Source organism: Ranitomeya variabilis, chromosome 1, assembly GCF_051348905.1.
Source record: "Ranitomeya variabilis isolate aRanVar5 chromosome 1, aRanVar5.hap1, whole genome shotgun sequence".
Taxonomy (NCBI): Eukaryota; Metazoa; Chordata; class Amphibia; order Anura; family Dendrobatidae; genus Ranitomeya; species Ranitomeya variabilis.
The window spans coordinates 873,402,774-873,430,124 of record NC_135232.1 but is presented as its reverse complement, the minus strand read 5'-3'; the positions used below and the strand labels follow the sequence as shown (position 1 = coordinate 873,430,124).

General features: G+C 45.0%; 1 protein-coding gene across 1 annotated transcript in view; it reads left to right on the top strand.

The window, feature by feature from the left end:
- The window catches only part of MTTP (microsomal triglyceride transfer protein), a 169,722-nt gene that overhangs the window by 89,015 nt on the left and 53,356 nt on the right, over positions 1–27,351 (top strand). Inside the window, exons 4-5 of the mRNA XM_077277601.1 lie at positions 24,887–24,994; positions 25,610–25,726. Of these exons, the coding sequence (XP_077133716.1) occupies positions 24,887–24,994; positions 25,610–25,726 (225 nt within the window). The remainder of the gene's footprint in view (positions 1–24,886; positions 24,995–25,609; positions 25,727–27,351) is intronic.

The following is a 27,351-nucleotide window of genomic DNA, read 5'->3' as shown; positions in this document are numbered from 1 at the left end:
GCCCGCAGACAATTCTATCAAAGTCTGCATTCCAAAATGGCGCTCCTTCCCTTCCGAGCTCTTCCGTGCGCCCAAACAGTGGTTTACCCCCACATATGGGGTACCAGCATACTCAGGACAAATTGGAGAACAAATTTTGGGGTCCAATTTCTCTTGTTACCCTTGTGAAAATAAAAACTTGGGGGCTAAAAAATCTTTATTGTTAAAAAAAAATATTTTTTATTTTCACGACTCTGCATTATAAACTTCAAAGTTCTCACTAGACATCTAGATAAATTCCATGGGGGGTCTAGTTTCCAAAATGGGGTCACTTTTGGGGGGTTTCTACTGTTGAGGCACATCAGGGGCTCTCCAAACGCGACATGGCGTCCGATCTCAATTCCAGTCAATTTTGCATTGAAAAGTCAAATGGGTGTCAGCGTACTCAAGACAAATTGTACAACAACTTCTGGGGTCCATTTTCTCCTGTTACCCTTGGTAAAATAAAAATTTGGAGGCAAAAAATCAATTTTGTAGAAAAAATGCGATTTTTTTATTTTCACGGCTCTACGTTATAAACTTCTGTGAAGCACCTGGGGGTTTAAAGTGCTCACCACACATCTAGATAAGTTCCTTAAGGGGTCTAGTTTCCAAAATGGTGTCATTTGTGGGGGGTCTCCACTGTTTAGGCACATCAGTGGCTCTCCAAACGTGACATGGCGTCCGATCTCAGTTCCAGCCAATTCTACATTGAAAAAGTAAAACGACACTCCTTGTCTTCCAAGCTCTGCGGTGCACCCAAACAGTGGTTTACCCCCACATATGGGGTATCGACGTACTCAGGAGAAATTGCACAACAACTTTTGTGGTCTAATTTCTCCTGTTACCCTTGTGAAAATAAAAATTTGGGGGCAAAAAGATCATTTTTGTAGAAAAAATGCGATTTTTTATTTTCACGGCTCTACGTTATAAACTTCTGTGAAGCACTTGGGGGTTCAAAGTGCTCACCACACATCTAGATAAGTTCCTTAAGGGGTCTAGTTTCCAAAATGGTATCACTTGTGGGGGGTTTCCACTGTTTAGGCACATCAGGGGCTCTCCAAACGTGACATGGCATCCGATCTCAATTCCAGCCAATTCTGCATTGAAAAAGTCAAACGGTGCTCCTTCACTTCCAAGCTCTGCGGTGCGCCCAAACAGTGGTTTACCTCCACATATGGGGTATCGACGTACTCAGGAGAAATTGCACAACAACTTTTGTGGTCTAATTTCTCCTGTTACCCTTGTAAAAATAAGAATTTGTGGGCGAAAAAATCATTTTTGTGAAAACAAATGCGATTTTTTTATTTTCACGGCTCTACGTTATAAACTTCTGTGAAGCACTTGGGGGTTCAAAGTGCTCACCACACATCTAGATAAGTTCCTTAAGGGGTCTAGTTTCCAAAATGGTGTCACTTGTGGGGGGTTTCCACTGTTTAGGCACATTAGGGGCTCTCCAAACGCGACATGGCGTCCGATCTCAATTCCAGCCAATTCTGCATTGAAACAGTCAAACGGTGCTCCTTCACTTCCAAGCTCTGCGGTGCGCCCAAACAGTGGTTTACCTCCACATATGGGGTATCGGCGTACTCAGGAAAAATTGCACAACAAAATTTGTGGTTAAATTTCTGTTTTTACACTTGTGAAAATAAAAAAAAATGGTTCTGAAATAAAATGTTTGCAAAAAAAAGTTAAATGTTCATTTTTTTCTTCCACATTGTTTCAGTTCCTGTGAAGTACGTAAAGGGTTAATAAACTTCTTGAATGTGGTTTTGAGCAGCTTGAGTGGTGCAGTTTTTAAAATGGTGTCACACTTGGTTATTTTCTATCATATAGACCCCTCAAAATGACTTCAAAGGTGATGTGGTCCCTGAAAAAAACATGGTGTTGTAAAAATGAGAAATTGCTGGTCAACTTTTAACCCTTATAACTCCCTAACAAAAAAAAAAATTGTTTCCAAAATTGTGCTGATGTAAAGTAGACATGTGGGAAATGTTATTCATGAACTATATTTTGTGACATATCTCTCTGATTTAAGGGCATAAAAATACAAAGTTTGAAAATTGCAAAATTTTAAAAATTTTCGCCATATTTCCATTTTTTTCATAAATAATCGCAAGTAATATCGAAGAAATGTTACCACTATCTTGAAGTACAATATGTCACGAAAAAACATTCTCAGAATCAGCGGGATCCGATAAAGCGTTCCAGAGTTATAACCTCTTAAAATGACACTGGTCAGAATTGTAAAAATTGGCTCGGTCATTAAGTACCAAATTGGCTCTGTCACTAAGGGGTTAATATACAGGTCCTCTGACTGCAGATATCATAAGTTTTTTTTTTAAACACGCATGTATCAGTTTACCATTTACCTGTACCATCGTATGGATCTGTTGCATACTGATTTGCTGTGTCATCACCATGGACTGTTTTATTGTACCTTGTTCGCCCTATCTTTGATTTACTTTGTAATACATTTGTTTATACTTTTTCAAAAAAGCTTTTTTAGACCCCTAGTCTCTTATAGGTCATATATGGTTGGGAGGTGGTGATTTGTTGTTGTTTGAGAAGGCCTTTAGTGAATTTATCTGAGATTGCTGCTAGGTTTTGGTTGTGTGCTAATTCCCTTCCTTCTCCTACCGTGTTTCCCCGAAAGTAGGACCCCCCCGAAAGTAAGACAGGGTGGGGGTTACGGGGGGGTCCTTCAATGTAAGGCCTCCCCCGAATGTAAGGCAGGGTTGGGGGGCCGCTGTGAAATATAAGGCCCTTACCTTTGGGCCCCCGCTATCCCCCAAATCCTCTGCCAGGGGATTGAAAATTGCAGCGATGTCCGTTATTCCTTCGGTGGTCGGTGGGCGCGGCCATCTTGCTTTGGCCACGCGTGCGCAGAAGCGGCGCTCTGCTGGCCGCGGCTTCAGGAAAATGGCCGCCGCGACAGCCATCTGCGCACGCGCGGATGCCCGCGGCCATTTTCCTGAAGCCGCGGCCAGCAGAGCGCCGCTTCTGCGCACGCGCGGCCAAAGCAAGATGGCCGCGCCCACCGACCACCGAAGGAATAACGGACATCGCTGCAATTTTCAATCCCCTGGCAGAGGATTTGGGACCTTGGACATGCGCACACCACTACGCCACCAACGGAAAACTACACAAGATCTGGGGGAGGACACCACACGTTGGTAACGTATTTCTGCAGCTAATGTAAGACCTCCCCCGAAAGTAAGACAGGGTGGGACTTTTTGGGGTAAAATTAATGTAAGACAGGGTCTTACTTTCGGGGAAACACGGTACTTTGGTCACTCCCCAGAGTTTACCTCTGTTGTTTGTGTGATTATATTTTATAATTAGTATTTTCCTTTATCCCTGTTGCATTACCTTGTTAGTCTGGTTGGTGTATTACGGTACACTACTGCTCCCCTATTACCTTGGTAGGAGAAGGGTACAGACTGAAGGCGTATTCAGGAGCTAAGGCAAGGTATGTGGCCCTGGCATCTTCACCATCAGAAGTAATCTGGGGAACAGGGTGAGCTAAGGTGCCACCAAGCACCCTACTGGGAAGGAGCATCTGGTCCCGAGACACCTGACAACAGAATCGCGACGATGTGGTTTTCACTATAACATTCAGGAGGCAACTGCTGCTGTGGTGTATGACATCTCTGAAAAGCAAGCTGAAGCTTTTGCAGGCAGTAACATGTCTGCAGTTCTCTTTACATGTCTGTTTTAAGAAATGCTAATAACTTCCTCCAGGAGGAAGAAAACTGTCTCTCTAGTGCCATCTACTGGAGATAACTACCTTTTATGGGTCAATGTTGAATATTAAATATCAATCAGAGTATTGTTCAAAAAGGAGCAGGAGCCCATCAACAGTCAGCTATTTTGAGCTACTCTTGGCCCTTCTAAGTGAAGAACATGGTATTACAGGGTGACTCACTTGCTTCTTTACCAGGAAAAATGGCTGTAACTTCTAAAAGAGATGCTCTATTGTACTAAAATTTGGACTGTACATATGTTAGTTCATGAGAAATTGATATTTTAAAGCAGGCATTGAAAATGTCCACCATTTGCACTTTGCATACAAGCATGCCTGCACACGCTGTTCCATATTGTTGAATGTTTTCCACAGGATGTCTTGGGTCATAGCCTGAATTTCTCACTGTATATTCTCTCGAAGTTTTATGCTTTTTTTGATCAAAAACAGTGTTTACTACGTACCCTATGTTAATTATTTAATGCACTTGCTTTTTTGCTTATTTATTTTCATTAGGGTATATGCTCATATTATTTTTTCCTTGCTTTTGTTTGTTTCCATGGCCAGTGTGAACATGCTCTTACATCATGCATGTTTTCAAGTCATACTCTGGCTCAGTTTTTGCAGTGTTTTTGGCTTGTTACTGTACACATGACCTTTCAAGTGGCCCCAAAGGAAAAAACCCGCCTGTGTTAAATCACGCAATCTCCATCATGCCTATCCGGTAATGTTCCTGTACGTCCTCGCTTATTCACCAATGACAGAATGCATGGTTTGGACTGTGCATTTCGACCTCCAAACTTCTTTAGAAACTTACTTTTGCACCTTTTTAATAACTCAGTTTTCCAGTAAGTTATCACAATGAAAACACAATCTTCCAAACTGTATCTGTACATTGTTAACAAACGAAGAAGGAATTCGGCAGGAGTGAAATTCAATCACCACACAAACTACCGATGCGCAGAAAGGTGTACAGCATTTCTATCTCATAGTGGAGATGACCGGCAGGGTGACAAGTCTGCAAGACCACTTGGCGTGAGGATGTTTCTTGTCACTGTCTCTGAGATTTATTACACTCTCACTTCTCATGAACCAAAGTATGTACAGTCCAAATTTCAGAATGGTCGACAGTCTCTTTTGGAAATTACAGCAATATATTCTGGATAAAGTAGCCAGTGAATCACTCTGCACTTAGCTAAGTGAGAGGTCTTTGGCAGATTTTTGAGAGAATGCAGTTTCTCCTCGGCAAAATTGTCAGTTAGTGAAGTGAGACTTGTAGACAAAGCAATGCTCCTTGAGAAAATATATGTAAATTAGCTCTTCACCGGAAAAACGGAAGTTGGCGCTAGTACCAATCAGTTTTTTTGTAACGGTTTAGACACAAACTTCAGTAGGTGGCATTAGGGAGCCAGCTTTCTTCCTCCATGAGGAGTGCTAACTTGCATATATTTTTTACGGAGCAATGCCTGGCCATCAAGTCTCCCTACACCAGCTAGTAGGGTTGAGCGACTTTCATTTTTTTAAGATCGAGTCGGGTTTTGGGAAACCCGATTTTGTCCAGAGTCGAGTCGAGTGCAGTCGGCCGATTGTCGCTAAAAGTCGGGGATCGACCGAAACACGAAACCCAATGCAAGTCAATGGGGAAGCATAGTCGGCAGTGAGTGGAGGCCAGGAAAACACCTACAGTGCCCATTTTAATGCCAAAAACATCCATTCTTGTTTCTGAAGCTTGTCAATCTTAATTAACTTTATAATAATAGTTGGGCATTGGAACTTGGGGGTCATTTGGCAAAAGTTGTTGGGGGTAGGGCTGGTTCAAGGTTTTAATGGGCCCAGGAAACGTGGACTACGTCACGGCGGTGGAGCAGGGAGAGGTAAGTATTTCAACGTTGCAAGTGCTGTGATCCTGAGCAAGCAGGGGGGGGCCACTCGTTCGCATTGGCACTGGCACAGGGCCCCTCAAAGTACAGCGATGTGTGTTTGCATGGCGGGGGCGCCTCCCACCAGCAGCGACACTTTTGCGTACTCTGAGGGGCCCTGTGCCAGTGACGTCGCCAACGAGTATGCCCCCCCCCCCCACCTGATGAAGGAACCTGCACTTTCATCTGCACCTTCCTCTTTGTCCCTGTGTAAGGTGGTATAACATGCGGGAAGGGGAACCTGACTTTCAGCAGGGTCAGATTCTGGCTGTGTAGAGTGCAAGGGGAATGTAGTGGTCTAGGTCAATGTACCAGCAGACTCATGTAGCAGTGGCTGGGCAGTGGGCAGGATGAGGAGGAAACAGATATAGGGCCAAAGAATAAAGTAGGCTAAATGCAGTTCAAAATTGGTAACAGGACTAAACAGGCGGCATTGCTTTGTTCAGTGGAATAGCAAACCCAGGAGCAGCAGACACTGTTTTAAGGGCCCAAACACACTAATAGGCCAAATGCAGTTTAATATCTGCTACTGTAGGCCAAAAGCCAGAAGGTTGAAGCTCAGCTTTATTCAGTTGAGGACAAACACCACGCAGGGGCAGACACCGTTAGTAGGCCGGAACCAAAGTTGAAGGCCAAATGCAGTTTAATATCTGATACTATAGGCCGAAAGCCAGAAGGTTGAAGCTCAGCTTTTTTTAGTTGAGGACAAACACCAGGGAGGAGCAAACAGAGCTATTAGGCCCCATCCAGCAATTAAAAAAAAAAAAAAAGAGCCAGAAGGTGGAAACTCAGCTTTGTTCAGTGGAGGACAACACCAGGCAGGGGCAGACACCGTTAGTAGGCCCTAAACATTTTTTTTTTTTTAAATCTTAATAAGAGCCAGAAGGTAGAAGCTCAGCTTTGTTCAGTGGAGGACAACACCAGGCAGGGGCAGACACCGTTAGTAGGCCCTAAACATTTTTTTTTTTTTAAATCTTAATAAGAGCCAGAAGGTTGAAGCACAGCTTTATTCAGTTGAGGACAACACCAGGGAGGGGCAGACACCGTTAGTAGGCCCTAAACACCCAATTTCTTTTTTAAAAATCTTAATTTGGAACAGAAGGTTGAAGCACAGCTTTATTCAGTTGAGGACAACACCAGGGAGGGGCAGACACCGTTAGTAGGCCGGAACCACCAATCTTTTAAAAAACAGCAGTTAATAAGAGCCAGAAGGTTGAAGCACAGCTTTATTCAGTTGAGGACAACACCAGGGAGGGGCAGACACCGTTAGTAGGCCCTAAACATTTTTTTTTTTTTTAAATCTTAATAAGAGCCAGAAGGTTGAAGCACAGCTTTATTCAGTTGAGGACAACACCAGGGAGGGGCAGACACCATTAGTAGGCCCTAAACACCCAATTTCTTTTTTAAAAATCTTAATTTGGAACAGAAGGTTGAAGCACAGCTTTATTCAGTTGAGGACAACACCAGGGAGGGGCAGACACCGTTAGTAGGCCGTAACCAAAGTTGAAGGCCAAATGCAGTTTAATATCTGATACTATAGGCCGAAAGCCATAAGGTTGAAGCACAGCTTTATTCAGTTGCAGCTTCTTGGCAATAATATAAAGAAGACGCGACAGGACAACACTCGGTGGATGCCATATCTGTGTTTTCAACTGAAAAAAACCTTTCAGTTAACTACTTGCAGGAGAAAGTTTTTGTAGCTGGTGGCCAATTTTTGTACTGTACCAGTTTTTTGTTGTATGTGTTTTTGTTTTTACTGTTAAAATGTCTGCATTTGATATCTCTCCAGTATTTTCTTTTTTATAAGCAAAATACTTATTTTTATATTTTCTGATGTTTTATACCGGAGTGTTCCTCGGGACACGCTTATAAAGTGTCTTATATATTTGTTTCTAATGAGTCACATTATATATTTTTTGTAATTGTGGCTCTAAGAGATCTCAAAGATTTCATGGTTTGGAAATGATTGTTATGCCTTTACTGTTATATATAATAAAAACTGAATGGACACTTGTCAGCTCTTCTCAGGTGAAATGTTATCAAGTTCCGTCTGTTGGGCCATTATTCTAGGTCATACCCCCAGATCTGTGAACTGAGCAGTAAGGAAAATTAGCTGGTCTAAGAAGCATATCCATCTTTCCTACTTAAACACTTTCTTCATTGCTACTTAATGTGTTATATTTTAAAGCCATTGCAAGATTTTATAGAAGGAACTGATTGCAATTATCACCATAGGTATCATCACCTTTTAAGGACAGTGGGCAATCATTCAGCACTTTTATGTAGGCATACATCCTCTCCCCAGCAACCTGTATGCATTTGACATGACATTATTTGTTCCTTTTATTGCATTACTTTCTTCATTGATTCCTTTTGCATAATTTATATGTAGTTTTAGTGCTGGTTTTGTACTCTGAGCTTGTTGCCCTGTGCACAATATTTTAAGACAGACTGAAATGTCAAGTTTGTTCTGTCAAAAGCAGTAGTGTTTCAAAATAGATAAAAAACAACATAAAGACAACATTCTAGAGCTGCTGTTATACTTATAAAGACAGTAAAATGTGATAACAACTATTAGCAGGTCATCTTTAGTATGTAGGTTTGATGAATCGGTGAGTGGTTGTATTGTATTGTGTGTGGTATTGTTATTAGTATTGTGAATTTTATTAAAATGTTTGCCTTCTGATTCAGTGTTTACTTTTCTTAATTTCCAAAATGCATGATTTCTTTGAAGGTTGTGTCTTCTGTCTTTACACACTTCTTTCTTAACCCCTTCCCAACATGCGCCATATATGTACAGTGCTGTGGGATCATATGAGCTCACACAAAGCACCGTCACGATCAAATGTGGGTGTCAACTCAATATGAGAGGTGACGCCCTGCTAGCATTGATCGTGGGCGTTTAGCCCCTCTGATGCTGCTGTCAATATGGGGAGAACTACGTCCATGCATAGACTACTGGGGTCTTAACGCCATCACTTAAGAATAAGTATCCTTTGCCCTTGATATCTGAGCTCTTTGATAGACTCTGTAATGCCCCAGCCGTTTTCCAAGACTTTGTGAACGACATCTTCCGGGTGATGCTCACCACCTCGGTCGTAGTCTATCTGGATGATATTCTCATCTACTCTCCAGATATTGACTCCAATCAGAGAGATGTTTGCAAAGTTTTTGACCTCTTACGGGCAAACTGAAGTGTGTGTTTGAGCAGGAGTCTTTGCTTTTCCTTGGCTATATCATCTCTGACCAGGGATTGGCTATGGATCCTGCCAAGCTACAGGCTGTAATGGACTGGCAAGAACCCCATTCTCTTAAAGCAGTGCAGCGCTTTATGGGGTTCATTAATTACTATCGCCAGTTCATCCCACACTTCTCATCTTTGGTAGCTCCCTTGGTTGCCCTCACCAAGAAGGGAGCAAATCCCAAGTTGTGGTCGGAGGAGGTCTCCAAGGCCCTACTCACTATTAAGTCACACTTCGCTAGCGCTCCCATCCTACATCGCCCCGATGTAGATAAGCCATTTATAATAGAGGTGGATGCCTCATCCGTTGGTGCTGGAGCAGTCCTCTTCCAAAAGGATGCTCAAGGTCGGAAGCATCCTTGCTTCTTCTCCAAGACCTTCTCACCAGCGGAGAGGAATTATTCCATCGTGGACAGGGAGTTGCTAGCCATGAAGTTGGCTTTCTCAGAGTGGAGACACCTCCTAAAGTTTTTACAGACCAAAAAAAATTTGTGTACTAACAGACAGCCCAGCGGCAAAATTCTCGCCAGGCCAGATGGTCCCTGTTCTTCTCCCGGTTCCATTTCACCCTAACTTTTTTCTCCAGGTTGAAGAACATTCGTGCCGACGCTCTCTCCCGCTCCGTAGTGTCATCAGAGGAGGAGGAGCCTTGGCTTATTGTCCCTTCTGAGAGCCTGAGAACCGTGGCTCCGGATTCACTAGAGTCTGTTCCCCCGGGCAAGACTTTTGTACCATCAAATTTGCGACTGGAGTTTCTCTGTTGGGCTCCTTTGTCCAAGGAGGGTACACATTTCGGGATCAAGAGGACATTTGAGCTTCTGGCGAGAACATACTGGTGGCCGCATATGGCTCGTGACGTCGGGGATAATATTCGGGCATGTGTCTCCTGCGCCAAGAATCGGTCTACTCGGCAACGGCCTGCTGGGCTACTTTACCCCCTGCCAGTGGCAGACAGGCCCTGGGAGATGGTCGGGATGGACTTCGTGGTGGGCTTACTTAAGTGTCGTAGCTGCACCGTTATCTGGGTAGTCACCGATCAAAGTACAGCGGTGTGTTTGCACGGCGGGGGCGCCTCCCACCGGTAGCAACACTTTTGCGTACTATGAGGGGCCCTGTGGCAGTGACGTCGCCAACGAGTATTCCTCCCCCCACCTGATGAAGGAACCTGCACCTTCATCTGCACCTTCCTCTTTGTCCCCGTGTAAGGTGGTATAACATGCGGGAAGGGGGACCTGACTTTCAGCAGGGTCACAATCTTGCAGTGTAGCGTGCACGGGGAATGTTGCATTATGGGTCAATGTACCAGCAGACTCATCTATCACTGGCTGGGCAATGGGCAGGATGAGGGGGAAACAGATATGGGCCCAAAGAATAAAGTGGGCTAAATGCAGTTCAAAATTGGTAACAGGACTAAACAGGCGGCATTGCTTTGTTCAGTGGAGTAGCAAACCCAGGAGCAGCAGACACTGTTTTAAGGGCCCAACCACACTAGTAGGCCAAATGCAGTTTAATATCTGCTACTATAGGCCAAAAGCCTAAAGACTGAAGCTCAGCTTTATACAGTTGAGGACAACACCAGGGAGCGGCAGAAACCGTTAGTAGGCCCTAACCACCATTTTGTTTTTTAAAAAACACTTAATGAGAGCCAGAAGGTTGAAGCTCAGCTGTATTCAGTTGAGGACAACACCAGGGAGGGGCAGAAACCGTTAGTAGGCCCTAAACACCATTTTGTTTTTTAAAAAAACACCAGTGAATGAGAGGCAGAAGGTTGAAGCTCAGCTTTATTCATTTGAGGACAACTTGAATTAGGGACTGCAGACAGGCTTCCTAGGCCTAAAATACCTAAAAATAGGCTCAAGGCAGTTTTACATCGGTTACATGGATACACAGGCAGCTTGGTGGTCAGCGGAGGAGGAGTATTTAAAGTAGGGGCCGCAGACAGGCTATCAAAGGCCTAAAATAACAAAACATAGGCTCATGGCAGTTTTACGTCGGTTACATGGATACACAGGCAGCATTGTTGTCAGTGGAGGAGTATTTAAAGTAGGGGCCGCAGACAGGCTATCAAAGGCCTAAAATAACAAAACATAGGCTCATGGCAGTTTTACGTCGGTTACATGGATACACAGGCAGCATTGTTGTCAGTGGAGGAGTATTTAACCCCTTAACGACCGCCGATACGCCTTTTAACGGCGGCCGCTAAGGGTACTTAAACCACAGCGCCGTTAATTAACGGCGCTGTGGAAAAAGTGAATAGCGCCCCCCAGAGTCGGATTTTCTCTGGGGTCTCGGTTGCCGAGGGTAGCCGAGACCCCAGAGAACATGATTCGGGGGGTTTTTACCGACCCCCGAGTTGCGATCGCCGGTAATTAACCGTTTACCGGCGGTCGCAACAAAAAAAAAAAAAACGCGATTTGCCGTTTAATTTCTCTGTCCTCTGATGTGATCGCACATCGGAGGACAGAGAAATGTGGTCCCCGATGGCCCCCAATAGCCCCCCAATACTTACCTACCTCCCCCGGTGCTCCTCGTGTCTCCCCATGGGCGCCGCCATCTTTTTTCCGGGAAAAAATGGCGGGCGCACGCGCAGTGCGCCCGCCGCCCGGCACCCGGATGTTCTTTGGGGTCTCGGCTGCCGGGGGTAGCCGAGACCCCAAAGAACATGATCGGGGTCGATTTGCACCGACCCCTGCTTTGCGATCGCCGGTAATTAACAGTTTACCGGCGACCGCAAAAAAAAAAAAAAAAAAGCGATCAGTTATTTCTCTGTCCTCTGATGTGATCGCACATCAGAGGACAGAGAAATAGGGGGATTCGGGGACCCTATCATACTCACCCGGGGTCCCTGGGTCCTCTTCTGTCTTCTCCTGCCAGCCGGCTTTTTCATCATGGCGGGCGCATGCGCAGTGCGCCCGCCATCTGCTGCCATCTGCCGGCCGGCAGGAGAAGACAAGTTGGGGCTAAAATTAGGGTTAGGGTTAGGGTTAGGGTTAGAGTTAGGGTTAGGGTTAGGGTTAGAGTTAGGGTTAGGGTTGGGGCTAAATTTAGGGTTAGGGTTAGGGCTAGGGTTAGGCTACTTTCACACTAGCGTTTTTTGGCTTCCGTCGCAATGCGTCGTTGGAGAAAAAACGCATCCTGCAAAAGTGCTTGCAGGATGCGTTTTTTCTCCATTGGCTTGCATTAGCGACGCATTGCGACGGATTGCCACATGTCGCATCCGTCGTGCGACGGATGCGTCGTGCTTCGGCGGACCGTCGACACAAAAAAAACTACATGTAACTTTTTTGTGCGACGTGTCCCACATATTTCAGTGCCACGTGCCACGTATTTAAGTGACACGTGCCACGTATCAAAGTGCCACGTGCCACATATTTCAGTGCCACGTGCCACGTATTTAAGTGACACGTGCCACGTATCAAAGTGCCACGTGCCACATATTTCAGTGCCACGTATCAAAGTGCCACGTGCCACGTATCAAAGTGCCACGTGCCACGTATCAAAGTGCCACGTGCCACGTATCAAAGTGCCACGTGCCACATATTTAAGTGCCACGTGCCACGTATCAAAGTGCCACGTGCCATGTATCAAAGTGCCACGTGCCACATCTTTCAGTGCCACGTGCCACGTATTTAAGAGACACGTGCCACGTATCAAAGTGCCACGTGCCACATATTTCAGTGCCACGTGCCACGTATTTAAGTGACACGTGCCACGTATCAAAGTGCCACGTATCACGTATTTCAGTGCCACGTATTTAAGTGACACGTATCACGTATAAGTGCCACGTGTCACGTATTTAATTGCCACATATTTAAGTGCCACGTATCAAGATTTTCCATGGAGAACAGACACATCCAGAGATATGTCTGCTCTCCACGGCTGCAGCAACACACTGACAGGAGCCATAGTTCCTGTCGGTGTGTCACTGCGCATGCGCGAGCGAGTTTACCGGCGGTCATTGACCCCGGCACTCTCGCTTAACGGCAGTGCTGCGTGGGAAAGTTCAACGCAGCTGTACTGCTGTTAACCGAGACGCCGGAGTCATTGAACTCCGGAACAGTACGCGATACACTGCTAGGAGCTTCGCTCCTGGCAGTGTATCGCCGGAGAGCAGCCGATCGGCGTGGGACACTCGTTTTATGGATTCTGCGGACAGGGAGTATGAATTTGGTTTATTATTTTTGGATTTTTTCCTGGAGGATCGAGGGCTTCGCCTACAAGTGTGCTGTTGGTGAGTATATACTCTGTGTTATATGTTGTATGTACTGTGTGTCATGTATGTGTATTGTGTGTAGGTGTTTTGTGTAACTTTACAATTGTGCTAAGTCGCCAGACACAGGGACAACTCTCCCATCCTAATACCGGATGGGAGTAGTAGTCCCATACGGCGACTTAGCACAATGGTGGCACTAGCGTCGCATGGGGACACACACACGCACACACACGCACACACACGCACACACACACACACAGAAGGACTCCATGCTGCTTCACTGGGGGGCGGGGCCTTCCCTCTTCCTGTCCGACGTCACGTCCGGTCCTGGGTGTCAACCCCTCCGTACAAAGACGCCGACACCCAGGGCAAAGGCGCTGTGTGTGGAAGGTAATATGGGGCCCTAGGGGGATACGCAGACACGCCGCTGCGTAAAGAATTGACATGTCAATTCTTTTTACGCCGGCGTGTTTGCAGACAAAAGCGCCGCGTTTTTTTGCGGTGTGTCTGAACGGCAAAGTGAATTTCTCATTCACTTTGCCGGCAGACGAAAATGACATTGCGCATTTTTGAAAAGCGCCCGCAAAATAGCGCTCAAAAATGCGCTATGTCTGAAAGTAGCCTAAGGCTTCTTTCACACTTGCGTCGGTACGGGGCGGTCGCAATGCGTCGGCCCGATGTACCGACGCACGTTGTGAAAATTGTGCACAACGTGGGCAGCGGATGCAGTTTTTCAACGCATCCGCTGCCCAGTCTATGTCCTGGGGAGGAGGGGGCAGAGTTACGGCCACGCATCCGCGGAAATGGCGGACGCGACGTACAAAAAAAAGGTTACATTGAACTTTTTTTGTGACGACGGGGGCTAAAGTTATGGTTAGGGTTGGGGCTAAAGTTAGGGTTGGGGCTAAAGTTAGGGTTAGAGTTGGGATTAGGGTTAGGGTTTGGATTAGGGTTGGGATTAGTGTTACGTTTGGGATTAGGGTTGGGATTAGGGTTAGGGTTGGGATTAGGGTTAGGGGTGTGTTGGATTTAGGGTTTTGATTAGGGTTATGGTTAGGGTTGAGATTAGGGCTGTTTTGGGGTTAGGGTTGTGATTATCGTTAGGGTTGTGATTAGGATTATGGATCGGGTTGAGATTAGGGTTAGGGCTGTGTTGGGGTTAGGGTTGGAGTTAGAATTGGGGGGTTTCCACTGTTTAGGTACATCAGGGGGTCTCCAAACACGACAGCCAATTTTGCGCTAAAAAAGTCAAATGGTACTCCCTCCCTTCTGAGCTCTGCCGTGCGCCCAAACAGTGGTTTACCCCCACATATGGGGCATCAGCGTACTCGGGATAAATTGGACAACAACTTTTGGGGTCCAATTTCTCCTGTTACCCTTGTGAAAATAAAAACTTGGGGGCTAAAAATCTTTTTTGTTGGAAAAAAATATATTTTTTTATTTTCACTACTCTGCATTATAAATTTCTGTGAAGCACTTGAGCTTTCAAAGTTCTCACCACATATCTAGATAAGTTCCTTAGGGGGTCTAGTTTCCAAAATTTGGTCACTTGTGGGGGTTTCTACTGTTTAGGTACATTAGGGGTCTGCAAACGCAACATAACGCCCGCAGACAATTCTATCAAAGTCTGCATTGCAAAATGGCGCTCCTTCCCTTCCGAGCTCTGCCGTGCGCCCAAACAGTGGTTTACCCCCACATATGGGGTACCAGCATACTCAGGACAAATTGGACAACAACTTTTGGGGTCCAATTTCTCTTGTTACCCTTGTGAAAATAAAAATTTGGGGGCTAAAAAAATCTTTTTTGTGGGAAAAAAAATATTTTTTATTTTCACTACTCTGCATTATAAACTTCTGTGAAGCACTTGGGCATTCAAAGTTCTCACCACATATCTAGATAAGTTCCTTGGGGGGTCTATTTTCCAAAATGGGGTCACTTGTTGGGGGTTTCTACTGTTTAGGTACATTAGGGGTCTGCAAAGGCAACATAACGCCCGCAGACAATTCTATCAAAGTCTGCATTCCAAAATGGCACTCCTTCCCTTCCGAGCTCTGCCATGCGCCCAAACAGTGGTTTACCCCCACATATGGGGTACCAGCATACTCAGGACAAATTGGACAACAACTTTTGGGGTCCAATTTCTCTTGTTACCCTTGTGAAAATAAAAATTTGGGGGCTAAAAAAATCTTTTTTGTGGGAAAAAAAATATTTTTTATTTTCACTACTCTGCATTATAAACTTCTGTGAAGCACTTGGGCATTCAAAGTTCTCACCACATATCTAGATAAGTTCCTTGGGGGGTCTATTTTCCAAAATGGGGTCACTTGTTGGGGGTTTCTACTGTTTAGGTACATTAGGGGTCTGCAAAGGCAACATAACGCCCGCAGACAATTCTATCAAAGTCTGCATTCCAAAATGGCACTCCTTCCCTTCCGAGCTCTGCCATGCGCCCAAACAGTGGTTTACCCCCACATATGGGGTACCAGCATACTCAGGACAAATTGGACAACAACTTTTGGGGTCCAATTTCTCTTGTTACCCTTGTGAAAATAAAAACTTGGGGGCTAAAAAATCTTTATTGTTAAAAAATATATATTTTTTATTTTCACGACTCTGCATTATAAACTTCTGTGATGCACTTGGGCATTCAAAGTTCTCACTACACATCTAGATAAGTTCCATGGGGGGTCTAGTTTCCAAAATGGGGTCACTTTTGGGGGGTTTCTGCTGTTTAGGCACATCAGGGGCTCTCCAAACGCGACATGGCGTCCGATCTCAATTCCAGTCAATTTTGCATTGAAAAGTCAAATGGCGCTCCTTTGCTTCTGAGCTCAGCCATGCGCCCAAACAGTGGTTTACCCCCACATATGGGGTGTCGGCGTACTCAAGACAAATTGTACAACAGCTTCTGGGGTCCATTTTCTCCTGTTACCCTTGGTAAAATAAAAATTTGGAGGCAAAAAGATCATTTTTGTAGAAAAAATGCGATTTTTTTATTTTCACGGCTCTACGTTATAAACTTCTGTGAAGCACCTGGGGGTTTAAAGTGCTCACCACACATCTAGATAAGTTCCTTAAGGGGTCTAGTTTCCAAAATGGTGTCATACGTGGGGGGTCTCTACTGTTTAGGCACATCAGGGACTCTCCAAACGCGACATGGCATCCGATCTCAATTCCAGCCAATTCTGCATTGAAAAAGTCAAACGGTGCTCCTTCTCTTCCAAGCTCTGCGGTGCGCCCAAACAGTGGTTTACCCCCATATATGGGGTATCGACGTACTCAGGAGAAATTGCACAACAACTTTTGTGGTCTAATTTCTCCTGTTACCCTTGTGAAAATAAGAATTTGTGGGCGAAAAAATCATTTTTGTGAAAACAAATGCGATTTTTTATTTTCACGGCTCTACGTTATAAACTTCTGTGAAGCACTTGGGGGTTCAAAGTGCTCACCACACATCTAGATAAGTTCCTTGGGGGGTCTAGTTTCCAAAATGGTATCACTTGTGGGGGGTTTCCACTGTTTAGGCACATCAGGGACTCTCCAAACGCAACATGGCATCCGATCTCAATTCCAGCCAATTCTGCATTGAAAAAGTCAAACGGTGCTCCTTCACTTCCAAGCTCTGCGGTGCGCCCAAACAGTGGTTTACCTCCACATATGGGGTATCGACGTACTCAGGAGAAATTGCACAACAACTTTTGTGGTCTAATTTCTCCTGTTACCCTTGTGAAAATAAGAATTTGTGGGCGAAAAAATCATTTTTGTGAAAACAAATGCGATTTTTTATTTTCACGGCTCTACGTTATAAACTTCTGTGAAGCACTTGGGGGTTCAAAGTGCTCACCACACATCTAGATAAGTTCCTTGGGGGGTCTAGTTTCCAAAATGGTGTCACTTGTGGGGGGTTTCCACTGTTTAGGCACATTAGGGGCTCTCCAAACGCGACATGGCGTCCGATCTCAATTCCAGCCAATTCTGCATTGAAACAGTCAAACGGTGCTCCTTCACTTCCAAGCTCTGCGGTGCGCCCAAACAGTGGTTTACCTCCACATATGGGGTATCGGCGTACTCAGGAAAAATTGCACAACAAAATTTGTGGTTAAATTTCTGTTTTTACACTTGTGAAAATTAAAAAAAATGGTTCTGAAGTAAAATGTTTGCAAAAAAAAGTAAAATGTTAATTTTTTTCTTCCACATTGTTTTAGTTCCTGTGAAGTACGTAAAGGGTTAATAAACTTCTTGAATGTGGTTTTGAGCAGCTTGAGGGGTGCAGTTTTTAGAATGGTGTCACACTTGGTTATTTTCTATCATATAGACCCCTCAAAATCACTTCAAAGGTGATGTGGTCCCTAAAAAAAACATGGTGTTGTAAAAATGAGAAATTGCTGGTCAACTTTTAACCCTTATAACTCCCTAACAAAAAAAAAAATTGTTTCCAAAATTGTGCTGATGTAAAGTAGACATGTGAGAAATGTTATTTATTAACTATTTTTTGTGACATATCTCTCTGATTTAAGGGCATAAAAATACAAAGTTTGAAAATTGCAAAATTTTAAAAATTTTCGCCATATTTCCATTTTTTTCATAAATAATCGCAAGTAATATCGAAGAAATGTTACCACTATCTTGAAGTACAACATGTCACGAAAAAACATTCTCAGAATCAGCGGGATCCGATAAAGCGTTCCAGAGTTATAACCTCATAAAGTGACACTGGTCAGAATTGTAAAAATTGGCTCGGTCATTAAGTACCAAATTGGCTCTGTCACTAAGGGGTTAAAGTAGGGACCGCAGACAGGCTATCACAGGCCTAAAATAACAAAACATAGGCTCAAGGCAGTTTTACATCAGTTACATGGATACACAGGCAGGCAGCATTGTGGTCAGTGGAGGAGTATTGCAAGGAGTGTCTGTCCCAGTACTCCCAAAATATAAATAGATGTTAATGTCTCGCAAAACAACCAAAAAAAAAAAAAAAAAAAGGTGGCATACTTAGGTACAGGGGTGGGCTCATCTGCTGAGTTTCTGACATAGTAATTTGGCAGTAACTATTTAATGGTGCCAATATAGGACACAGACACAGACTACTTTAAGTAGCATCGTAGATGTCTACAAATTTGTATTGTCAGTGCCAGACATTGAATGATGTCAGCGAATAGACTAAACATTGGTGGAGCTGTGTGACATAATTTTGTGGTAGAGCACAGTTTGAGCTGGGGGAGGGGGGAACTCTCTTGTGGCCGGCGGGACCGCCCCAGGGCCCCTCATGTTACAACGGTGTGTCTGACGTTGGGTGCGCACCACCACTGCCAGAGACACTACATTGTACTATGAGGGACCCAGTGGCAGTGCCGTCGACCAAAAGCGGGCACACCCACCTCTTCAGACAAACAGCTCTGTAACGGGTGCTTGAGCCAAGTGGCGAGACCACGGCCCCGTGGGGGGAGTTTTCACATTACGGGAGGTGTAAACATGTCGTATGCTGGCCAAACAGCTGCTGCAAATTAACAGATTGGAACACTCAGTAAGACCAGTCCACAAGCAAGCACTTTCTATAGGAAAGCTAGGTGTCAGCCGGGAAAGGTGGGGCAAAATAATTTGAAATCCAGGAGTGGTTCATTTTAATGAAGGTGAGATCATCCACATTTTGGGCAGACAGACGAGTCCTTTTTTCGCTTAATATTGAACCAGCAGCACTGAATACTCTTTCTGATAGCACACTAGCTGCTGGGCAAGCAAGCTCCTGCAACGCATATTCTGCCAATTCAGGCCAGGTGTCTAATTTTGATGCCCAGTAATCAAATGGGAATGACAGTTGAGGGAGAACATCGATAAGGGATGAAAAATAGTTAGTAACCATACTGGACAAATGTTGTCTCCTGTCACTTTGAATAGATGCTGCAGTACCTGTCCTGTCTGCGGTCATTGCAAAATCACTCCACAACCTGGTCAGAAAACCCCTCTGTCCAACGCCACTTCTGATCTGTGCACCTCTAACACCTCTGCCATGTAGCCCCCTGCAGCTTGTGTGAGAACCATCACCGGCGCTGTGTGCTGGGAATGCCTGAATCAAACGGTCTACCAGAGTAGCTTGTTTGGTTGCTAAAATTTGTTCGAGGTTCTCATGTGGCATAATATTTTGCAATTTGCCTTTATAGCGAGGGTCAAGGATGCAGGCCAACCAGTAATCATCATCGCTCATCATTTTAATAATGCGTGTGTCCCTTTTGAGGATACGTAAAGCATAATCCGCCATGTGGGCCAAAGTTCCACTTGTCAAATCTGCGGTTGTGCTGCTTGGAGGGGCAGTTACAGGCAAATCTACGTCACTTGTCTCCCTTAAAAAAAGAGAACCCGGCCTTGCAACTCCACTAATGTCTGTTGTCCCAGGAGAAGCTTCCTCATTCAAAAAGTACTCATCCCCATCATCCTCCTCGTCCTCCTCTTCGCCCGCTACCGCGTCCTCAACACGTCCCTGACCAGACAATGGCTGACTGTCATCAAGGCTTTCCTCTTCCTCGGCTGCAGACGCCTGCTCCTTTATGTGCGTCAAACTTTGCATCAGCAGACGCATTAGGGGGATGCTCATGCTTATTATGGCGTTGTCTGCACTAACCAGCCATGTGCATTCCTCAAAACACTGAAGGACTTGACACAGGTCTTGTAGCTTCGACCACTGCACACCTGACAACTCCATGTCTGCCATCCAACTGCCTGCCCGTGTATGTGTATCCTCCCACAAAAACATAACAGCACGCCTCTGTTCGCACAGTCTCTGAAGCATGTGCAGTGTGGAGTTCCACCTTGTTGCAATGTCGATGATTAGGCGATGCTGGGGAAGGTTCAAAGACCGCTGATAGTTCTGCATACGGCTGGAGTGTACGGGCGAACGGCGGATATGCGAGCAAAGTCTGCGCACTTTGAGGAGCAGGTCGGGTAACCCCGGGTAACTTTTCAGGTTTAAGGTGTGAGCCAGGCAAGGAATGTGTTTCAGTTGGGAAAGGGCTATGGCAGCCATGAAATTCCTTCCGTTATCACTCACAACCTTGCCTGCCTCAAGATGTACAGTGCCCAGCCATGACTGAGTTTCATTCTGCAAGAACTCGGACAGAACTTCCGCGGTGTGTCTGTTGTCGCCCAAACACTTCATCGCCAATACAGCCTGCTGACGCTTGCCACTAGCTGTCCCATAATGGCACACCTGGTGTGCAACAGTGGCAGCTGCGGATGGAGTGGATGTGCGACTGCGGTCTGTGGATGAGCTCTCGCTTCTGCATGAGGAGGAGGAAGAGGAGGAGGGGGGGTGAACGCCTACAGCCAACTCTTTCCTTGACCGTGGGCTAGGCAAAACTGTCCCAATATTGCTGTCCCCTGTGGACCCTGCATCCACAACATTCACCCAGTGTGCTGTGATGGACACGTAACGTCCCTGGCCATGCCTACTGGTCCATGCATCTGTTGTCAGGTGCACCTTTGCAGTCACAGACTGCCTGAGTGCATGGACGATGCGGTCTTTAACATGCTCTTGGAGTGCTGGGATGGCTTTTCTAGAAAAGAAGTGCCGACTGGGTAGCTCGTAGCGTGGTACAGCGTAGTCCATCAGCGCTTTGAAAGCTTCGCTTTCAACTAACCGGTAGGGCATCATCTCTAATGAGATTAGTCTAGCAATGTGTGCGTTCAAACCCTGTGTACGCGGATGCGAGGATGAGTACTTCCTTTTCCTAACAAGAGTCTCATGTAGGGTGAGCTGGACTGGAGAGCTGGAGATTGTGGAACTAGCGGTGGTGCCGGTGGACATGGGTGAGTGAGAGAGGGTTGGAGATGGTATTCTTGCCGGTGCCCTACATGCAGTGTTTCCTACTGCAAACCTGGCGATTCCCTGACTGCTTTGGCCTGGCGACGAAAGCTGCACAGATACTGCAGGTGGTGCGGGAAATGGTGGGTTTACTGTGAGGGGAGGGATGTAGCGTTGCTGACTAGCTTCATTGGCCGAGGGTGCTGCAACCTTTAGGGACATTTGATAGTTATTCCAGGCTTGCAAATGCATGGTGGATAAATGTCTATGCATGCAACTTGTATTTAGACTTTTAAGATTCTGACCTCTGCTTAAGGTAGTTGAACATTTTTGACAGATGACTTTGCGCTGATCATTTGGATGTTGTTTAAAAAAATGCCAGACTGCACTCTTTCTACTATCGGATACCTTTTCAGGCATTGCAGACTGAGCTTCTTTAACCGGATGGCCACGCTGTCCTCCAACTGGTCTTGGTTTTGCCACACGTTTTTGGCCAGATACGGGCCCGGGAGATGGAACCTGTTGTGATGTTGATGCCTGCTGCGGCTCCTCCTCCTCCGCTTCAGAACTACTGCCGCCTGCACCCTGTTCCCCCAATGGCTGCCAATCGGGGTCAACAACTGGGTCATCTATGACCTCTTCTTCTATGTCGTGTGCAACTTCTTCTGTGTCACCGTGTAAGCCGGTGGTATAGCGTTCGTGACGGGGCACCATAGTCTCTGCTGGTTTTGATTCTGGCTCAGTACACTGCGAGGGCAATGTTCTGGTCTGAGTCAAAGGAACAGCATAGTAATCTGGCTGTGGCTGTGCATCTGTGCACTCCATGTCCGATTCAACTTCTAATGGGCATGGCCTGTTAACTGTTTCACTGTCTAACCCAGGAACGGTATGTGTAAAGAGCTCCATGGAGTAACCTGTTGTGTCGACTGACGCATCCTTCACTGTTGTTCTGGGTGAAGGACACAAGGAAGCGACTTGTTCCTGACCGGGAGCATTCACTGACGATGCACTACTCTGACATTTGGCACTTTCCGAGGAGGAGGCGAAAGAGCTAGAGGCAGAGTCAGCAATGAAAGCCAATACTTGTTCCTCCTGCTCCGGCTTCAAAAGTGGTTTTCCTACTCCCAGAAAAGAGAGCGTTCGAGGCCTTCTGTAGGCAGACGACGTTTTTGGCTCAACAACTCGAGACTTAGGTGCTGTACTGCTTTTACCACGACCACCTGATGCTCCACCACCACCACTACCATCATTACCAGCTGACAATGACCGCCCACGGCCACGACCTCTTCCACTAGACTTCCTCATTGTTTGCAAAACGTAACCAAAGTAATGCTATTTGTTACTGTAAAACAACTTATAAGTTTAACTCAAACTTCTGTAGGATTTATATATACCTTTATAGGTGCCTGACACTGAAAGGAAAATCAGGCCCAATGTTACACACTAGGTTTTCTGTGCCCCAATAATTTGAGACAGATGGCACACACAGGAGCAGCACTCAAGCAGACTTGCCAATATTTATCTCCCACTAACTATTTTTTTTTTAAAAAGGGAGAATTGACCCAAAAAAACAAAAAAGGCCCAGTATGACACAGTGCTTTTTGGTGGGACACAATGAGAGACAGATGCCACACACAGGACTGGCACGGAGGCAAACTTGCCAATATTTATCTCCCACTAACTATTTTTTTTTTAAAGGGAGAATTGACCCAAAAAAACAAAAAAGGCCCAGTATGACACAGTGCTTTTTGGTGGGACACAATGAGAGACAGATGCCACACACAGGACTGGCACGGAGGCAAACTTGCCAATATTTATCTCCCACTAACTATTTTTTTTTTAAAGGGAGAATTGACCCAAAAAAACAAAAAAGGCCCAGTATGACACAGTGCTTTTTGGTGGGACACAATGAGAGACAGATGCCACACACAGGACTGGCACGGAGGCAAACTTGCCAATATTTATCTCCCACTAACTATTTTTTTTTTAAAGGGAGAATTGACCCAAAAAAACAAAAAAGGCCCAGTATGACACAGTGCTTTTTGGTGGGACACAATGAGAGACAGATGCCACACACAGGACTGGCACGGAGGCAAACTTGCCAATATTTATCTCCCACTAACTATTTTTTTTTTAAAGGGAGAATTGACCCAAAAAAACAAAAAAGGCCCAGTATGACACAGTGCTTTTTGGTGGGACACAATGAGAGACAGATGCCACACACAGGACTGGCACGGAGGCAAACTTGCCAATATTTATCTCCCACTAACTATTTTTTTTTTAAAGGGAGAATTGACCCAAAAAAACAAAAAAGGCCCAGTATGACACAGTGCTTTTTGGTGGGACACAATGAGAGACAGATGCCACACACAGGACTGGCACGGAGGCAAACTTGCCAATATTTATCTCCCACTAACTATTTTTTTTTTAAAGGGAGAATTGACCCAAAAAAACAAAAAAGGCCCAGTATGACACAGTGCTTTTTGGTGGGACACAATGAGAGACAGATGCCACACACAGGACTGGCACGGAGGCAAACTTGCCAATATTTATCTCCCACTAATTTTTTTTTTTTTTTTAAAGGGAGAATGTAGCCAAAAAAAAAAAAAATGGCCAAGTATCACACAGTGGTTTTTTAGGTGCCACACAATGAGAGAGAGATGCCACCCACAGCAATGGCACGGAGGCAGACTTGCCAATATTTATCTCCCACTATTTTTTTTTTTTTTTTAAAGGGAAAATGTAGCCAAAAAAAAAAAAAAAAAATGGCCAAGTATCACACAGTGGTTTTTTCAGTGCCACACAATGAGAGAGAGATGCCACCCACAGCAATGGCACGGAGGCAGACTTGCCAATATGTATCTCCCTGCAGTTATCTCAGAAAAGTATGGCAGGCAGCTAGAAAAAGGACTGCTGCACACAAAAGTGTGGACAAACACACAAGATAGCTGTGCAGAAAGGAAGGAAATACAGGATTTGTGCTTTGAAAAAAGCAGTTGGTTTGCACAGCGTCGTACACACACAGGCACAGCAACGCAGCTATCAGGGTCAGGGAGCCTTCTAAGGCAGCCCAATGAGCGACAGCGCTGAGGAAAAAAAAATGTAGCTTCCACTGTCCCTGCAAACAAAAGGTGGTGTTGGACAGTGGAAATCGCTACAGCACAAGCGGTTTGTAGCTTTATGGACCCTGCCTATCACTATCCCTGCTTCTGAAGAAGCGGCAGCACCTCTCCCTACGCTCAGATCAGCAGCAGTAAGATGGCGGTCGGCGGGAACGCCCCTTTATAGCCCCTGTGACGCGGCAGAAAGCAAGCCAATCACTGCAATGCCCTTCTCTAAGATGGTGGGGACTGCGATCTATGTCATCACGCTGCCCACACTCTGCGTTCACCTTCATTGGCTGAGAAATGGCGCTTTTCGCGTCATTGAAACGTGACTTTGGCGCGAAAGTCGCGTACCGCATGGCCGATGCAACGCTGGGATCGGCTCGGTTTCATGAGACGCCGACTTTGCCAAAAGTCGGCGACTTTTGAAAATGAACGACCCGTTTCGCTCAACCCTACCAGCTAGTGGTCTCTGCAAGAATCAACCGTTACCGCCACCTCACCCCTGTGTATTCTAGGAAAAACTCCCCACTGCATTTATTTAAATACATTTCTGCTAGTATTCCTCCACACTACAAACAACATTTAGGCTAACTGTCTTCTATGGAAATGGCCATAGTGGGTGTGTACGTGTCTGAGACAGGAGAAATAGATTGTGAGCCCCACTGGGGACAGAAGCTGATATGATTTATTACAGTATCTATACTGCTTTGGAGTATGTTGGCGCTATAAAAAAATACATATTAACTATTAATATCAAGTAATAAGTCAATTGACAAAACACATAGAAAATACATATACTGTGTATCATATTAAATATCAAGTTACTAAATGTTCATTTATTTCCTTAGGTAAAAACACTTTATCTGCACAAGAATGAACCCACGATCCTTGTTAATATCAAGAGAGGCTTGGCAAGCTTGTTCCAGATCCAGCTCAGCCCTGGTACAGTCACTGAGGTAATAGACTTGCAAGATGTGGGCAGTTAACACAAGTGGCAGCATGTGGTCCAGCAGGAAGCTAGTCAGGCCATAAAAAGTCCTTGGACTTAAGATTCCTGCATAAGTCATCTCCTGTGCCTAGGAGGAGTAGAATCATATTCTTGTGGTGGGTGGGTAGGAAAGAAATAATGGAATGTGTAGGATTGTTCATCAACTGTTAAACCTGTTTATTCATAAATCCTTTCTTATCCGTCACACATACCCAACACATACCATAGGAATGGCAGTAGGATGCAGGGGAATTTGGACAAAGGTTTTTCAGAATTATGTAACCACAAGGTCTACAGACAAATCAAAATTCTCATATTTTACATGTTAGATGATTGATGGTCACTTTTAAAATAAGAATATGAATCATTTTTATGACAAGATATCAGTAGATTTTCTTGGAGAAGGTAATTGGGAAAAGGGTCTCACCAATACTTTTTTTTTTACCCCAATATCAACATTCAGGTCTCGGGCACATGGTTGAATTATGGTGATGTACAACCTCCAAGTTTTACAGACTTGTAACAGAGAACCCAGAATTATTTGGAGCTTTTTATTCATCTGAAGGAATCTTATATTTTTCAGGTTGATGTGTCTGGAAATTGTCGAGTTATCTATCGGGCAAAACAGAATCAAGTGACCAAAATCAAGGAACTTGACAGCTGCAAGATTTCCAAAACTGGTTTTACTAACTCTAACAAGGTATTTCAACATATTGTGAATGTATTACTGTATGAATGAGATCCATTAATATAGGGTCACCAGGTTTTTGCAAAAGTTGGTTTCAAAATCGGTCAATAAATCTGCATAACAGTCTCACCATAAAAAATGGTACGGTCCATCATAACTAGTGCTAGTTTGGAAAGCAAGATTTTGAAGCCCTGGTTCACTGTAATATTTTGCCCATCTATCCCAGCCATCCAGGATACAGATAGGTCTAATATGGACTTGGGTGTAGACTCTCAGGTTTAATTTTGAAGGTATTCACATCCTAAATGGAGTTAGGGTTTAAACATTACAACTATTTATTATGTAACTTCATATTTTTAAAGAAACCAAAACTAATTGGACAATTATCTCAAAAGCTCTTTAACCCCTTTCCGATGTTGGGTGAAGTAGTACTGGACACATGACAGCTGATCTATACAGCTGACATGTGCCTGCAAAATCCGCGGGTGGAAACACGATCCACCCACGGCAGTTAACTAGTTGTAGATTGTAAGCTCTCACGAGCAGGGTCGTCTTATGTTGCTTTAATTATTGTATTGTTAACATTGTTACTTATGACTGTTGTGTTTGAAACTGATAAACTGTAAAGCGCTGCGGAATATGTTGGCGCTATATAAATAAAGATTATTATTATTAAATACCGCTGTCAATCTCTGACAGCGGCATTTAACTCGCGCTTACCGGAAGTGCGTCATAAATTCCGCCCATCGGTGACCCCATCACATGATATTGGGTCACCGATGGGTCAGCATGACAACCAGAGGTCTGCAGCAGACCTCTATCATTGTGATTGCTAAATTGCTGTGAGCGCTGTCCCGTGGTCGCTCATAGCAAGTGAGCATTTCTGCTACACACAGGCGATCTGATCATCGCCGGTGTGTAGCAGAAGCGATCAAAGTACTGCAGGTTCTAGTCTCCTGTGGAGAATATTCAACCATGTGTGAGGGATGAGGGAGACTCCATTTTGGATTTATGAATTCAGGCCCCATAGACTAGCCAGATCTCCCTCTACTCCTGAAATGTGGCCCCCACCCTTGAGAAAAGTAGATGGATTCCCAAAAGATCCTAACTTCACCATTTGGCCAGAGATTTAGAGGCCACATGTTAATGATGGCAGAGAGGAGCAGAGCTGAGACCCCCTGCTGTCTTTTGTGCAAGTCTGCCTACTTCAAAGGAAGACCCCAGACCCAGTGTCACCGACATCTGGAGATGAGTTATGGAAGTACCATGCATCTCTGGGTTATGTCCGATATACCACCAGAACTCTGGGAGCCCCCTGCACACACCCCTGTGTCACATATTTCTTCAGCGGTCCCGGATTCAGAGCTATCGAGACTGGTTCTCTAGAACCACTTAGCAGACCAGAGTTTGGACTCTCTGTATCGGTCCAGCCCTCGCTTTTGGACCTCTTGCTAAGAAGCTATGACCCATCCTAGATATTGGGAATTATATCAGCTAAGAGGTAAAGGGAAACTCTAAATATAAGGAGACCCAATAGAGAGTATCTTAAGGAAAGTATAAATTTTATTGAACAATTAAAATCCAATAATACGTGGCAGAGTAAAGCTAACCAAGCAGGCGAAATGCGCGTTGAGGTG